This window comes from Piliocolobus tephrosceles, chromosome 7, assembly GCF_002776525.5.
Source record: "Piliocolobus tephrosceles isolate RC106 chromosome 7, ASM277652v3, whole genome shotgun sequence".
Taxonomy (NCBI): domain Eukaryota; kingdom Metazoa; phylum Chordata; class Mammalia; order Primates; family Cercopithecidae; genus Piliocolobus; species Piliocolobus tephrosceles.
Window position 1 is genome coordinate 139,102,904 of NC_045440.1, and position 17,012 is coordinate 139,119,915.

The 17,012-nt window shown below is 38.0% G+C and overlaps 1 protein-coding gene across 2 annotated transcripts in view; it reads left to right on the forward strand.

Annotated features, from left to right (window-relative positions):
• KHDRBS3 (KH RNA binding domain containing, signal transduction associated 3) overlaps window positions 1-17,012 on the forward strand; it is a 191,972-nt gene that overhangs the window by 100,521 nt on the left and 74,439 nt on the right. For both annotated transcript variants that reach the window (XM_023223514.2, XM_023223524.2), the window contains exon 5: window positions 1,414-1,553. In XM_023223514.2, coding sequence (XP_023079282.1) covers window positions 1,414-1,553 — 140 coding nt within the window. The remainder of the gene's footprint in view (window positions 1-1,413; window positions 1,554-17,012) is intronic.

The following is a 17,012-nucleotide window of genomic DNA, read 5'->3' on the forward strand; positions in this document are numbered from 1 at the left end:
GCCTTCTCTTCTTCCTGCTTTGCAAGTGTTAGCTGATTATGATTTTAACTTTCTTTTTGACTGGTGTTCATATCTTTTTTAAATCCAGAATGCCTTCTGCTACAAGTTTCAAGTCATTTTTTTGCATTCTGCTTTTGAAAAGAGGTAGTATTTTTAAAATAAATTTCCTGAATTTCTTTCAGGTTTTTAATTCTAAATAATAAATAATGCAGGAATCTGTCTCCTCTAAATCTTCTGTTTACACTCTTATTTGCTCATGTTTCTTCTGTCTTAAAATCCTCTGCTCCTCCCTGAAAACTATGATCTTCTCTCTCATTTTCATTGTGCCCATACAGCTGGAAGAAGCTGCCTGCCTTTGCTCTCTCTGGCTTACTGCTATTTATTATTTATTCCACTGAAACGGATTCCGTCTCTACCTTTCACCCAAACCACTATTTCTGACAGTAGTGGCTTTACTGTTAATGAATCCCATGAAATTAGGACTTCTGAGAAATGTTTGTTCATATCCTTTGCCCATTTTTTTGATGGGGTTGTTCGCTTTTTTCTTGTAAATTTTTTTCAGTTCTTTGTGGATTTTGGATATTAGCCCTTTTTTTCTCATCCTGAGGCAGCACTTCTTGTAATGAATTTACTATTTCCTTTTTGATCCTTTAGACCTGAACTTTCCCTTTTTTTGTAAAATAGATTACGCTTACATTTACCCATGTCTTAGTTGATAATTGTTGCATGGAGTTCAGGGTGCTAAGGAAGCAGGAGAAATCCAGGATGACCCCTGGAGTTTCTTAGTTGAATCTTTGGATGATAATGTAAGATGAAAGGAGAAGAGCACATTTTCAGGAATAAGATTATGTGTTCAATTCTGAAAATGTTGAATTTCACAACTTGTATAATTTTCTATTGGAAATGTGCAAAAAGCTTATGTCCTTGTGGTTCTTAACTACATGAAGGCTATCCTGTTGTACATATATATATTCTTCCTCTTTGCTACATTGAAGTCCTTGGGTGCTGGGCTATTGCTTAATTCCTCTTTGTTTCTCTGTTACTTGGTTCATTATAGGTAATCAATACCTACTAATTGAATTGAGTTGCAAATAACAACACCCATATATCAGTTTTATGATATTTTAATTTTATTATTAATGTCTCAGTTGCAAAGTATGCCCAGAGAAGGGTTAGTGGCTGATTATAGAAAATTTTAACTTGAGGAAAAAATGCTATAGTTTTTTTTCTTCCTTTTGTACAAAAATTTATTATCACATTTTTATTTTAGCAAATTTTTACTTTATTGTTTTGTAAATTGATTCAACTATTTTCCTAACCCTTTTTTCTATTAAGAATTACTTGTTTTTTGTTCTAAATATTTTTGTATTTCTAATATGAAGTGAATTTTGCTATCTTCTGTCTTTTGTGTAGGATTATAATGATGAGATCAGGCAAGCACAGCTCCAGGAATTAACGTATTTGAATGGTGGTTCAGAAAATGCAGATGTTCCAGTGGTTCGAGGGAAACCCACCTTGCGTACAAGAGGTGTACCAGCCCCAGCAATAACCAGGTAGGTGTAATTTTTTTTAGGTTAACATACCGTGGCAGCAGTTTTAATATTTCCTTTATTAGTAGCCAAAAACAGTTCTATCTGAACAAAACTTGTATTCATGTGGGCATGGTGGCACATGCCTGTAGTCCCAGCTACTCGGGAATCTGAGGCCGGGAGTTCAAGGCCATGGTATGCTACGATAGTGCCTGTGAATAGCTGCTGCACTCCAATGTGGGCAATGTGGTGAGACCCCCATCACTTTAAAAATCATAATCATAACTTTTTTAGGTCTATAGTCAAACAATGTGAGGTCATATTAAGGGGATTTACTTTGGAGTGAGATGTTCCTGGGCTTAAATATAACCTGTGACACTTATTAGCTGATGATTCCAGGTGAATATTATTATTCACTATAATATTAATTTTTTTAATCGAGACTTGTTTTTTATGTAAGTAATCACATTGGTATGAAGATTGGGCCAGTAGTCACTTGTGTTTTGCCATTGAGTAAACCATCAGGCTACTTCATTGCCACATCACCAATCCTAAGCACAATGTCAGACACCAAGTCAGTGTCCACATGCTTGTTGCCATTTTATTCACTGTAAATGCTCTGTGGTATCTGTAATTCCTGAGGTGGTCTAGGCACACACATTTTTTATTTCTGTCCTTGGACTGGTGATTAATGTTAATGGGAAAAATGTTTTAAAGAAATCATAAATCTGACATGACTATCTCAAATTTATTTTAGAATTATTTTTAATTTTTCAATCTTTGAAGTCAGTGGAAAGAAGTAATGCAAATTTTTCAATTAAACTAATGACTATGGATAAATTTTTATTTTAGATAGAATTCTGCATGAAATAATGTAAAATAACATTCTTGTACATCTCTAAGTTTATTTGGGAGAGTAAAAGTCACTTCCTCAATTTGCATTGCTGATCAGAGCAATGTCAGAGCAGTTATGCAAGAAACATAGGTATGGGTATGATCTCTACTAATAAAAAGAGCTAATAGTAATAGGGTTGCTACTGATGATTTTATGAGATAATTTATGTAGGTACTCAGTAAATGGTAAATCTCTTTCATTTCTATTTTTTATACCATTAAATTTACTTGAAATCTTAAGAACTTACTTACCTGCTTCATTATTTTCATGTGGCTGCTGTGACAGATTACCACAGATTTTTCTTGGCTGAAAATGATAGAAATGTAGTCTCTGATCGTTATGGAGGCCAGATGCCAAAATCACTATCACGAGGCCAAAGTCAAGGTGTTGGCAAAGTCGTTCTCCCTCCGGAGGCTCTAGGGGAGATTCCTTTCCTTGTCTCTTCCCTTTTCTGATGACTGCAACATTCCTTGATTTGTAGGCACATCGCTTTAGCCTCTCCATCCTCACACGGCCTTCTCCTCTTACATCTATAATCTCCTTCTGCCTGCCTTTTACAAGGAGACATGTGATTATATTTAGGGCACACCAGGGTAATCCCATCTCGAGATCTAAATCACATCTGTAAAATTTATTTTTCTAGATAAGGTAACCTTATTTAGACATTTTTTTTTCTAGATAAGGTTCCTGGGATTAGGACAGGATAATTTTGAGTGGCCTACTAGTCTAGTTAGTTTTATCTTTGTTGTGATGGGAGCTTGTACATTTACAAGCCAAATACAACAAAATATATTTTATTTTATTTTGTTTATTTATTTATTTTTTGAGATGGAGTGTTGCTCTGTCACCCAGGCTGGAGTGCAGTGGCACTATCTCGGCTCACTGCAACCTCCGCCTCCTGGGTTCAAGTAATTCTCCTGCCTCAGCCTCCCGAGCAGCTGGGATTACAGGCGTCTGCCACCACTCCTGGCTATTTTGTTTGTTTGTTTGTTTTTTGTATTTTTAATAGAGACGGGGTTTCACTGTGTTGGCCAGGCTGGTCTCTAACTCCTGACCTCGTGATCTGCCCGCCTCGGCCTCCCAAAGTGCTGGGATTACAGGCGTGAGCCACCGCGCCCGGCCAACAAAATATATTTTAAAAACTCTTCTGAAAGTCTCCAAACTTATTACATTACCAGTTTCTGTTTGTTTGTTTATTTGTAGATGCAGGTAAATAGGATGGTTCCTAGTGGCCAGGTGCATTATTGGTGCCATAGCAGATAGCAAACCTCCCAATCAAGGCGTTGTGTCTTAGCTCTTTGAAATGATAGAGACTGAAGCATCTGTCCTCAAGTCTCACCCAAAAAGTGAACAGAAAATACATATAGATAAGTAAAAAGAGAAACAGACCAGGCACAGTGGCTCATGCCTGTCATCCCAGTGCTTTGGGAGGCCAAGGCCAGAGGATTGATTGATGACAGGAGTTTAAGAGCAGCCTGGGCAACATAGCCAGACCCCATCTCTACAAAAATAAAAATAAGCTAAAAAGAGAAACAGAAGTCTCCCAGAAATGACATTTATATGTCAGCATTCCAGTCTTCTTAGTGAAATGTAGATAAAAAGATATCTCTGTATGTATATATATATATACTTTATTTTTAGGGAGATATATATATATATATATATATATGAACACTATATGTAGTATTCATCATAGGAAATTATTTACCTGGTATATTAGTTTCCTGTGGCTGCTGTATATAACTTTATACAAGTAAGATTAGTACTCAGAAAAGTGCATGTTACCACATTTATTTTATATATATACATATCTTTATATATGTGTGTATGTAGTAAAATGAACCCAGTGATATTTCACTCAGCATTAAATTACTCTTACATATACCTTTTTGCAGAATATCAGCACAGAATGAATCTCCCCTCCAGAACAGAGTGTGGAGAATCGAGCGTACCCACTGCTGTTGTTTAGGGGGTATTGCGTTCCTTACACTAGATCTGCCATTTTTACTGAATATGATTTATAATTCAGTTGTCAGTTTCTAAATTAAGTTGTTGAAAATGTTACGAACAGATGAGGAACAGTTTTTTTGTTTATTTTGAATGCAATACCTGGACCGATACCTCCATCTGCACAGATGAAAACCCATCCCTCGTGATTACAGTATATGCATTGCTTGTCATTTAATGCTGTTTTAATGTCTTGATGGTTAATATTCTGTGATAGCATTATTTTTAAGTTCAAATTTTAGACCCTGGTTTCAGTTCGTGGTGGAGTAATGGCTGGTTCAGTGTCAGAGTTAAATGCCTTTATTTGTGTACTTATGGTCACCACCTGTGTACTTGAAATCATAAGCAGCTCATATGCTAGGCACCAGCCGGGCACTGAACACGCAGCCCACTTTCTTTCCTCCATGTGATTATGGTCTTCCTCGGTCCCAAATCCTTTAAACACCTTGTTTCTACAGTACCATGTTGATATTCGTACAGCAGGAATTCAAAGCCTTCTCGGTACATTTTTTCCTCAAATCTTTTCTACAGTTTAGTCTTTACTGATTATTTTGCCATATTTCCTGTGCATTTAACCAACCCTGTGCATTTAACAACCTACCCTTTATGAAACAAAGGGTAGAAGCTTTGTTTCATAAAGTTGGTGCTTGTATTTTTCTATATTTTTGCTCACTTGTTTCTCTGCCTTGCCTTTGTAAAATCATGATTACCTTCAAGTCCAAATTGAAAATCATTTTAACAAACACTTATATGGCTGCTATTGTTGATTGAGTACTTTTCTAAGCACTTTACAGATACTAACTAAGTTATGCCTCATCACAGTCCGACGAGGTGGGCACTGTTTTCTTAACATCACCATTTTAAAAATGAGGACAGTGAGACCAGGGAGGTAAATTCTTTGCTCAAAGTCATGCAGCTAGTGATTGGTAGAGCCAGGTGGAATCCAGGCCGTCTGCTCTCATAATCCAAACCTCTTCTCTGTGATTGGTGCTTCCCTTGTGTTTTGATCCAGAATAAATAATAAGTTTTTTTTTCCCATTCCCTTACTGTCATTCTCCCAGATAATTTTCATTCTAGCACTTTTGTTGTGTTTTCATTATGGCACACGATCACACTTTTAATACAAGATGAAAAGACTTAAATAGTCATGCATCGCGAAATGATGTTTTTGGTCAAGGATGGACTGGCTATGTAACGGTGGTCCCATAAGATTATAATAGAACTGAAAAGTCCCCATTGCCTAGTGACGGTGATGATCTTGATACTGTGTAGTCCTAGGCTGTGGGCTAATGTGTGTTTGTATCTTAATTGTATACAAAAACAGCTTAAAAATAATAATAAAAAAAAGTTAACAGATGAATACTTATAGAATAAAGATATAAAGGAAATATTTTTGTACTGATTCACAGTGTTTGTGTTTTAAGCCAGGTGTTGCTAGAAAAGAGTCAAAAAGTTAAAAAAAAATTAAAGTTGACAAATTTTTAAAAATTACGGTAAGCTAAGCGTAATTTATTATTGAAGAAAGCAAAACATTTTGAAAATAAATTTCGTATAGTCTAAGTTTATAATGTTTATAAAGTCTACAGTAGTGTCCTAGGCCTTCACATTCACTTGTCACTCACTCACTGACTTACGCAGAACAACTTCCAGTCCTGCAAGTTCCACTCATGGTAAGTGCCCTATCTAGGTGTACCGTTCTCCATCTTTTATATTGTCATGTCTCCATCTTTTATTGTGTCTCCACTGTACCTTTTCCGTGTTTAGATATGTGCAGATACACAAATACCTATCACTGTGTTATAGTCACAGACAGTATTCAGTATAATAACAATGCTGAACAAGTCTGTAGCCAAGCAGCAGTAGGCTGTATCATATAGCCGAGGCATGAAGTAGGCTATGCCACCTAGGTTTGTGTAAGTGCACTCTGTGATGTTTGTACAATGATGAGATCACCTAAGGAGCTGTTCCTTAGAAGGTGTCCTCGTAGCTAAGCGACTGTATTTATTTACTCCTTTTTTTCATGAAATAACATGCGGTAACTAACGGTAGGTGGTAACTAATGCCAAACTAATATAGTCCACAGAATAAAACTAAGGTAAAAATAAACTGATGAGCAAATTAGGGTAGAAAATTACAAAAACCCAAGGGTAAGTTCAGTATACAAAAACGTACGTATTACAACATTCCATACTGTTGGCAGAATTGGTCTTGAAATTATTTGTTGAGTTGCCTTGTGGCTAAAGATGAGGGAAATATGGCTACAGAATCCAGTGTCTAAATGTCCAAAACCAGTCACAATACATACAACAGAAAAACATACTTGTTGGAGCCTACGAATTTCTACTTAAGACTTGTGAGAAAAATCTCCAATGAATAGCCATAAATTGGCCTTCATATGATGTGATAATATCTTTAATGGCATTCCTTTTTGCCATGTTCAGTTCCTTAGTAAGTCATTTTTATTTTGCCTTTAAACCTCAAGTCATTTTTTTCTTTAATCATCTCTGCCATCCTTCCTAGTCTAAACCACACTACTCTTCCATTTTCAGTCACAATGACTTTTTCAAATTAGATGTGATCTTACGTTTTCCATCCTTAAAATCCTTCAGTGGCTCCTTTCCAGTTAGAAGAGAATCACACTTCCTCACATGCACTTACCTGATCTAGCACTTGGCACTCTCCTCCCCTTTCTGACTCTTCTCTTATTCCACTTTTCCTTTGTCTTAACTCCAGCCTTACTGGTCTCCTTTCTTTTGCTCCTTAAATAGCCGAACCTCATTTCTTTCCCAGATCCTTCACATTTCCTCTCCCTCTCCTTGGAGACTTTGTCTCCAGCTGTCTGGCCACCTCCCTCTCAGCATTGCGTCCTCAGCCTGCACGGGCACCTGGTCAGAGAAGCCGTTGCCGAGCACTCAGTGTGAAGGGGCCATCCTCTCCGCCAGAAGCTGGCTCAGAACCCTGTCCTGGTGGCGTCGTATCATTGGTCAAGCCGATTTACCTTATTTATTCACTTTGTCCTTGTTATTCCTTATGGGTAATGCAAATCCATAAAGGCCCATGTGTCCCCAGTACCTTGCATATGGTAATTGCTCAGTAAACAATAATGTGAATAAAGTGCTGTAGCACATTCTTTAGCCTCTTTCTGATCAAGTGTTGACCACGGGAAATATTCTTTTGCTAATGCTGATCTTCTTTGCCGCAGGACTGGGTATGTCAAGGTCCTGGTTTTGTCTGACTCAACCGTTGTGAGCCCTCCAGGATGCTGCTTTCTGTTCCTCTCTTAACGCTCGGTGGCTTCTGTGCTGCTTTTCCATTGGCCTTTGCTCTGGCTGTTCTGGCCCTTTCTTCCACATAGGAGCAGTCCAGTGTCCCCACGTTTGATACCAGAAGCAGCAAGAAGAAACTTGAACAAAGGAGATTATGCCCTCTTTCTAAGTAATAAGTGCGTGTTCACAGATACTGGTGCTTAATGTAGTGGTTTTGTTTTTTTTTTTTTGTTTTGTTTTGTTTTTTGTTTTTTGTTTTTGAGACGGAGTCTCGCTCTGTCGCCCAGGCTGGAGTGCAGTGGCCGGATCTCAGCTCACTGCAAGCTCCGCCTCCCGGGTGTACGCCATTCTCCTGCCTCAGCCTCCCGAGTAGCTGGGACTGCAGGCGCCCGCCACCTTGCCCGGCTAGTTTTTTTTGTATTTTTTAGTAGAGACGGGGTTTCACTGTGTTAGCCAGGATGGTCTCGATCTCCTGACCTCGTGATCCGCCCATCTCGGCCTCCCAAAGTGCTGGGATTACAGGCTTGAGCCACCGCGCCCGGCCCCGGTTTTGTTTTAAGTGAGAACATTAGACTAACCCAGTCACCCAGGGTCGTTTATCAGTTTTCATCGAATTGGGGAAATTTTCAGCTACTGTTTCTTCAGATATTTTACTTGCCCCTTTCCCTGTTTCCACACTATGGGAACTGTCAGCTTAAGATAATCCTTTATAGTTTCTTTTCATCATTAGATCACATGTCACTGATTTTCATGATGTCACATCTTTGTGACGCTGGTACTTTACTGGCTGCTGTGATAAACAGTAAACATTATCTGAAAGTAAGTGTGGGTCAAGAAATGAGGGTGACAGTGTCCCATCTGATCCCATGGTTTGAGAAGTTACGAAGTTACGTAGCACCCAATATGCATAATAATTGCTGTTATTTAATAGTGAAATATTTCCTTTCAATTATAATACATATTGTAAAATAGTATGTGTTATTTTTCAAACAGCTGCAGTGTTGAGAAATAAATGTGTAAGTTGTTTGGTACTCACAATTTAATTATCAAATTTGTTCCTTATTGGTTTGGCCTGGGGTAAATATCATGAAAAAATTACTGAAACACTAAGGACATTGTGAACTGAGAAACTTCGGGAAAGTGTCTTTATGATATTGTCCTACAGGCTGAGTCTCTGCTCATTTTTTTTTTTTTTTTTTTGTCTGTTTTCCAGACTGGTCTATGTCTTGACCTAGCCTCAAAGTTCACTGCCTCCTTCCTTTGTATTTTGAAGCCAAACCAATGATATTTTCATTTCAGATCCTTTATATTTTAAGATATAAAATTTTCATTTGATTTTTAATAGTTTTTATTTGTCTGCTGAGATTTTTGTATCTTTTCGTTCATTACCAGGATATTTTCTTTTGCAGTCAGACCCAGGTCTGGCTGCTCCAAAGTCAAACACAAGAGGCAAACACAGGAGGTGAGGTTGATGGGAAGAAAAGCGGGTGTCATTAGAGAGCCAACACATTGAGAAGATGGCGCACGAGCGTTCTAAATTTTAAAATTTACCCGAGGGTTTTTAAAGGGAAGCCTGGTGTGGGACACCCGTGGGAGTGCTGCAGAGCTCAGGGGCTGCGAGTCTGGTTCCAGCGGCTGTCGTGGATAATCCCCCACCTGGAGGCCTAGCTGGTGTCACCTTGACTTCAGACCAGTGGCGGTGACTCCTGCTGAGTGGGAGGAGTCCACAGGGGCTTCCTGCCTGCTTTAAGATTAGCCTCTGGAATTTCTTAAGCAAGGACATAATTTGATAAGCATGCATTGCCAGAGGGGAGTTTATATAGAGGGAAAGAATGAAGAGGTGAGAGGGGAGGGAAGGAAGAAAAGTGGGTGATTTTTAAAACTGAGATCCCTGGTTATACTTTTATACATTATAAATTTTGAGAGTTTTGTTTAATTCCTTGTCTGCTAATTAATCTGGTTATGTTGGAGTAAATATCGTGCTTTGAAAACTCTGGAATTTGCTATATTCCTCCACACAGTGTTGTTTTTATTTTATTTTTTAAGACTGTTTAAGCAGATAGCTTGATTGAACTCCAACTGCAGACTATATTTCCTGGTAAGCAGCTAAAATCTCAGACGAGCTCCTTCGTCCTTTTCAGGAATACTTGCAGTCTGCCCTGTGCGTTTGTGGTTCAGTTGTCACTGGAGAGTTGGTGGCTCCCTATCACTGGCTCTTTTCCTTCTACACTTCCTTCCTCACTTTCCAGCAGCTATGGTTGCTGGAAACTTTGGCCTGTGATTCATCCAGTGCAAAGACTCAGAGTTGTCCACTGGAGTCTTAGCTGCTCAGCATGACCCCTGCAGCCTGTCCTCATTGGAAACATCATAAGAAGTCACTTCATTCAGTTACCTTTCCTCAAGTGTCATAACCCTTTGGAATCTACCTAGTCATTAGCCAGTAACTTCAGTTAATTGTTTTTTGTATTTTATCCAAAGTTTAGTTTTTTGCCCAAGGTTTGATTTGGTTGGAGCTTATGTTGTTATACCAGAAGTAGAACCTTGTGTGTTTTGAGAAAACACATGTGCCAGAAATTTCATATGTGTGGCTGATGCCTCACAACAGCCATGTATAAGCTAAATATTATTGTCTCTATTTTATAGATGATGAAAGTAGACTATAAAAGTAGAGTTACACATCTTCGTCAAGTGTTAGGCAGTTAGTTGTTAGTGGAATCCGGATTAATACCTAACTCCCTCAATTGAGTTGTTGCTCTCCTACATTTCCTCTGTGGTTTTATATTTGAAAAATAATATTCCTAATGTTTGCTGAATATGCTAAATTTCTTATTAGCAGGCATTCTCTCTGAATATAAATGTAACATTAAAGTTGAAGTTCTTCACATTAGAGCAGGAACTTACTTGATTTTTTAATGTTGAAATGTTATAATAAGCCAAAGCCAAAGTATTATAGTATCTTCATAATTCAGTCGAACACGGTAAATTCAAGACTCGCAAGAATATAAAACTAGAAACAGTAGAGGATGAAATAAATCAGTTGATGAAAGAAATGCTGAGATAGACAGGAATTAACAACAAAGCCTTCATTATTAAAGTTGTATTTTGGCTGGGCATCATGACTCAGACCTGTAGTCCCAGCACTTGGGGAGGCCAGGGTGGGAAGATCACTTGAGCCCATGAGTTTGTGACCAGCATGGGCTATATAGTGAAACCTTATCATTACCCCCCCCAAAAAAAAATTTAAAAATCAGCCGAATGTGGTGTCACAGCTTTTCAGGAGGCTGAGGTCACAGCTACTCAGGAGGGAGGATCGCTTGAGCCCGGGAAGCAGAGGTTGTGGTGAGCCGAGATGGTTTTAAAGACAAAAAGGTCTGTTTGAATACTCAAACCTAGTAGTACATCATCAATTGTACTTAATCCAGACATGCATATTACAAAGCCAGTGCTTTGGCTGGTAGAGCAATAAACAGTTAATAGAAGAAACAGTCACATTTACTTTTGCTAAATAAAACAACACAGATCCTTTAACGGACCCCAAGTGGTGGCAGTCTTCATTGACTGCGTAATTACTCCTGAACACCTCTGAATTAACTGCCTGCATATTAACGCCCTTGGACACACCTATTGCAGCTGACTGTAGTTGGAGTTGACCACTTGTCAGGATGATGAGGAGCTGTGTTAATGGCTGTGCCAAGAGCTTTTAAGCTATTCCCTTGGGATTATTAATAGCACTGTTAACAATGGTTTGGGTCAGAAAACTCTGGGTGCAACTGAGTAAAACTCCATCCTAGATACAGAGAATAAAGAGGTTCTCAGATGTGGAAAACATGTCAGTTCACACTTGCGTAAGCACTTCCTGAAGCCCTCAGAGGAGAGATTGCATCAGACATTTTCATTAGTATATTTCCCTTCTGTTTAATTATTGAAATGTACTATTTCCAGAAGTATGGAGTAACTCCAGTTTGGGTACTATACATCTTTTCTGAGCATCTACCACCCCGTGTTGTACTCTGCTGTTACTAGGACCATATGACAGTGCAATTACTAAGTCTGTTAATCTCCAGACTAGCTTGGGCTCATAGTAGAGGGCTCATAGTAGAGGCACACAAAAATGTGCCTTTTGCCCTTTGTATTGTTGGATCCAAGCACAGTGTTGAAATTCAGCATGTGCTCAATAAATATTCACTGAAATAATAAGTGGAGATCAGGTTTTTAAAAATCTAAGAAATCTGTAATTGCTTCTATGTCAGGATTACATTGACCACCACCACCCCAGTACCACAGGTTATATATTCCATGTGGTCTTCCCATTACCCATAACACTAAGAGCAAAGTACTATGAATTTAGCCTTGGACTGAATACATGTTTAACAGTTTAATTTGCATGCTTATTACCTGCTGGAATTTAAAAAATTTCTTTTTTTGCCCCTGAAGGGTAGTAGCACTTAGAAAAGAGAGCTTTAGAATCAGATCTAATTCAAATGTCACTACCACTACTACTTAAGTGGCACAGGAAAGCGCCTTCTCTACACTTTAGTCAGAGGGGGGCGGCATGCCAATATTACCGATTGCCCCTGAGTAGTCAAAGCATGCCCTGTGTAACGTGGTTACAGCCTTACTTGCCACACACATCCAAAGCCCCAAACAAAAGCTGCTTCCCGTCTTCCATTTCCCTCACCCAACTTTAATTTGAAGAATATTAAAATATTTTAATACCTTATGCTGTCTCCATTCTGGATATTACATATTTTCTTTAAAAATTTCAAAGCCTAAAACCATAACACTGCTATACAATAAAAACTATAAGCATGATTGGCTGCTAAAATTGAATTTATTCTAAAAAATAGGGTAACTCACTGGTTTTCAATATAGAACTTTTTCAAAAAATAGCTAATCAAGAACCTCACTTTCAGAGATGCTTATTCATGTACCCTCCTTTTTCCTAAATTCCACTAAATGAGTGAAAAAAAAGTTTTAAAAACTGTAAATGTACTGGAAATTATTAAAATAGTAAATGTAAGACATTTCTGGAAGAGAAAAAGTGATGGGACTAAAATGGACAAGCAACATCAGAGAAGAATGCATTATAAAAGGCTGCCAGGGAGTTAAGAGTGTTTTCAAAGAAACTCTGAACTAACAGAATAAGCATGGCAAAAAGAATTAAAATGACAAGTAAACAAATATACATAGCTGTCAAGTCCAGATATAAAAATTCTGAAGAACTGGTGAAAGTAATAAACGTGCTCTCTGAAACAATCAATGGAAACCTCTAGATTGACCGGTCATCTGAATTTTTAGGAATTCTCCTTTCTAGTATACATTTGCTGACCAGGTTTTGAGTGATCATTTTCCTGTGCTCTGCTCTTGCCTCCCCCTGTAACTGGTGCCTAAATTTTATAGCCAGTTTTGTCTACAAAGCAGCTTTTCATCATTATCAGTTTATATTGAAGGACCATGTTAAAATCTGGGCTTAGATTTTTTTAATGTCACATTTAAAAAATTTTGTATTTATATTAGTTTGTTTAAACAATGGTGTCTTCCAAATTTTATGAGACAATTGAGGTTTACTCTTTGGAAAACTAAACCAATCACCATTAGGAGCCCTGCAGTTAAAAAAAAAAAAAGGCAATAATGCCTCGACCGTTTTTATTCATAGTTGGTTTCATTTAACAAATAGCAGAATATTTTAGGAAGAAGTTTTCTGAAATTCATAAATTATTTCAGCTTTTGAAATATAATGCAGTACTTAAGAAATACCAAACCTGTATGTAATTCTGATGTACACTGAAATGAAGATTTAGAATCATTAACTCTAGGCCGTGAGATAAAGAAATGCACATTTCAGGATTCAAAATACATAGAAAAATTAGTGTTAAATTGGCTACTATAAAATTACTGGGCAGATTGGCAAGATAATTATATAATTAACATTAAGGAAAAAAACTTTAGGTAAGCACCAAAATTAAGCAGCAACATCAAATTCACCACAAGTTTTTCTAAGTTTGGATAGTCTTAAGATACAGACTAACTTGAGAGTTAGTAATTTGAAATTATAACAAAAATTGAACAGTTACAGGAAAGTTACACTTTCCTTCCTTGTAATTTCCTGGAAAGAAAAAAAAAATGTTTAACCTACTGTGGAACATGTGACTCTACTTAGAAGGTGAGCCTCGTGGTCTCTGGGTGACACGCCTATCTTGGTTACCGTTACATTCCCACTGCCCACAACAGGGCCTGCAGCACAGCAGCCTCCCAGGGCAGGTTCTGTGGTGGAGAGTGGGATGAAGGAGTGAATGCTCTGTAGGAGGCCTTGCTCAGTGCAGAGTGCCAGGCTGCAAAGACCTCGTTTCCTGTTCCCCCTCACCCAGCCCGGCCCCTACTGTCTTCCTACTCCTAACACCAAATCCAAGTCCATATAATTTTTTAAAAAGAAAGAAAGAAAAAAAAAAAAACACCTCTCTGCCTCTTATTTTATTTAAAAAGATAGTTTTTGTCTATAATCTTTAATGATCTGTGATTCTTATAAGGCAGCCAGCCTTACAGGGCAATTCTGTATCTGTTGCTTATGAATTTATATCTATATATATGTAGACTAGAAGGCAGAATGCACTTATTCTGGCAAAACTTTCTTTTATGCATACACATTTTAGGAATTTAATATTGTGTTATTTTGATAGTATAAAAATAAATGTCCTTAACTCCACTGCCATTTGGAATGTTTAAAGCCTTCCATTAAAAAAAAAAAAAAAAAGTCTTTATTTTTAGAGGCATAAACACCAAAGTGTTATATGATATTATCTTTAAAATTGATTAAGAATATTATAGATGCTACAGATTATCTTCATAACTGAAAATGATGTACTTTCCTTCTATAGTATATGAAGTTACGAGAAGTTTTATTAGGAAAACTGAATAGTTAATATTAGGGCCATAAATGTTTTACCAGAGTATGGTATGATTTATATTAATGTACCAATCAATATTAAAAAGTCCTTTTTTTTTTTAAGGAAAGAGTAGATATAGGAAAATGGTAATATATTTCCTAACTGGATAAAATTGTGGAAATTTTAAATAAAAAATACTCCATTGGAATGTTATTTAAATTGCTTGTTTCTCTACTGCGTTTACCTGCTCAGGCCATTCTCCCGCCCAGTCACCCTTCCTCTCCTTCCTTCCAACTCTGTGCCTACTGGGTAGTCTGTGCACTTAATCCCAACTGGGCTTAAGTACCCCATTACCCCACATCTGGCATGAGTACCCCACACCTCAGACAGAAAACTGGAGGACTTACCATAGAAATGAGTTTCTCTGCTTTTCCTTGCTGTGAGGTCCACCAAATTCCTTCTACTGAAATCAGCCTTCAGTATTCAATTACTTTTGATTAAAGCACTTTCTGATGGTGTGTTAAGGAGCAGCCACACTGGAGCTGACACAGGGGAGACAAAAAGGGGAAAATCTTTGGTTTCCTTTGAAAACACTTTCATAGGCTTTGAGAAGATAATAACAGAGGCAAATAGTGTTACAAACTGGGTAACTTCTGACAAGAACTTGTAGTTTAAATGCTAGCCAGGGATGAACAGGCAAGAAATGCAACTAGGCACAGATTCTCTGTTACAGCTCGGCCAGCACTTTCACATGTCCTGTGCAACATAAAGCTGGAGAAATGTTCTGAGCCTGCTGTAGATATCAGTGACAATGGGAGGCAGGCTGACACCTAGCTGGCCAGCTTATTTTTTCCTAAAGTTGAAGCAAGATCCACTAATGAGCTAAGACATAAGACAGTTTAGGGCAGAAGGAATCCAGTGAGTACGTGCATGTACTGTGGCTCTCTCTTCCCCACCACACTTTGGTTTTTCAGAAGTTTTAATAGTTTTATTCAAAACTTCTTTGAAAATCATCTGTTTCTGATGCTAGGTCATTAATAAAACAGATTTTCCTTAAATCCCTTTTGTGAGAAGAATTGAAGTTATAGCGATGTGGAAGGCATTGTATTTTACCTGAGTAAGTCTAGAATTTAATAGGGGAAAATCAGAGATAAACAACTACAACAGAGTGGTATAAATAGAGGAAAAGAGACATGAAGAAAAGAGTGCCATGAAAATACAAATGAGGATGCAAGTAATTCTGCAGGGGGAGAGCGGATATGTACAAACAGAAGAAATCAGATGGGATAGTGCTGGCGGGAAGTCATCCCAGTTAAGGGTGCAAAGGCTTGGAGGCAGAAAAGAAGTGGGGCATTCGAGGCTAGGGATTAGAGTGGGGGGACTCTGGCATTGGGGAAGCCAGAGTTTCCAGAGTCACCCCTGACTCTTACTCACTATGTGACCTTGGGGAGCTTGGGGGTTACTTCTCTGTAAGCCATAGTTGCCTCTTCAATAAAATGGAGATAGAAAAATAAGCACACACTTCCAAATCCTACTTAATTTTTAAAATTTCGTTTTCAAGGAATCAAACTCTACCATGATTCCTTTTTTGATTACTCAAAATAATTTGACACTAAAAACTGAATTCCTGTAGCACAGATATTTGATCAGTCCCTCAACAGAACCGTAGGCAAATTACTTCTCTCTCTCAAACTTCTCTGTTATCAAATGGATCATTGTTTCCGGAGAGGAAGGAAATTTTTGCTGCATAATTCCAAAAGGCAATAGAGCTGATAGTTAGAAATGACAGAGAAAGATTTTTGTTTTTAAATGAAGGAAAAAAGTAAAAGCGTGATAAAAATCAGAATTGGAAGACAGTGGGTGATACAGCCTCAAAATAGGTAAGGAGCTCTGATCAGAGACTTCACTGGACACAAAGAGACCAAAACTAGCTCTCTTGGACTTAAGAATGTACTTCCTTATACACTGTCATATTTGTCAACAATTTTACCAATAACCAGTTTGTAACTTTTTAAATTGTAACTTGTAAAGTGCCTTGGATTTCTTTTATACTCTATACAATGTGGGATAAGGAAGCAGTTGCTCAATTAGTTTTTTTTTTTTTTAATTGCGTTGAAGATTGGATGAAACACAGAAGAAAGAAAAGAAATGACCAATAACTTGCTTCATAAAAGGGCTACAACCTGCATCTAAGACTCAGCCCATCAAAAGATGGTTTGCAGACAACCAGCAGCAGCGCTTGAGAGCCTGTTAGAAAAGCAGAGTGTAAACCCTACCCTGGCCTAAAACAGGGTCCTCAGGCGCTGTGGATGCACAGGAACGTGTGAGATGCGCTGCCCTAGAACCACATTTCGGGTAGTCTCTAGAGTTGCTCAGAGTAAGAGCTGCCAACAGCATCTCTTCAAAAGTTTTAGTCTTCATCAGCTCTGAC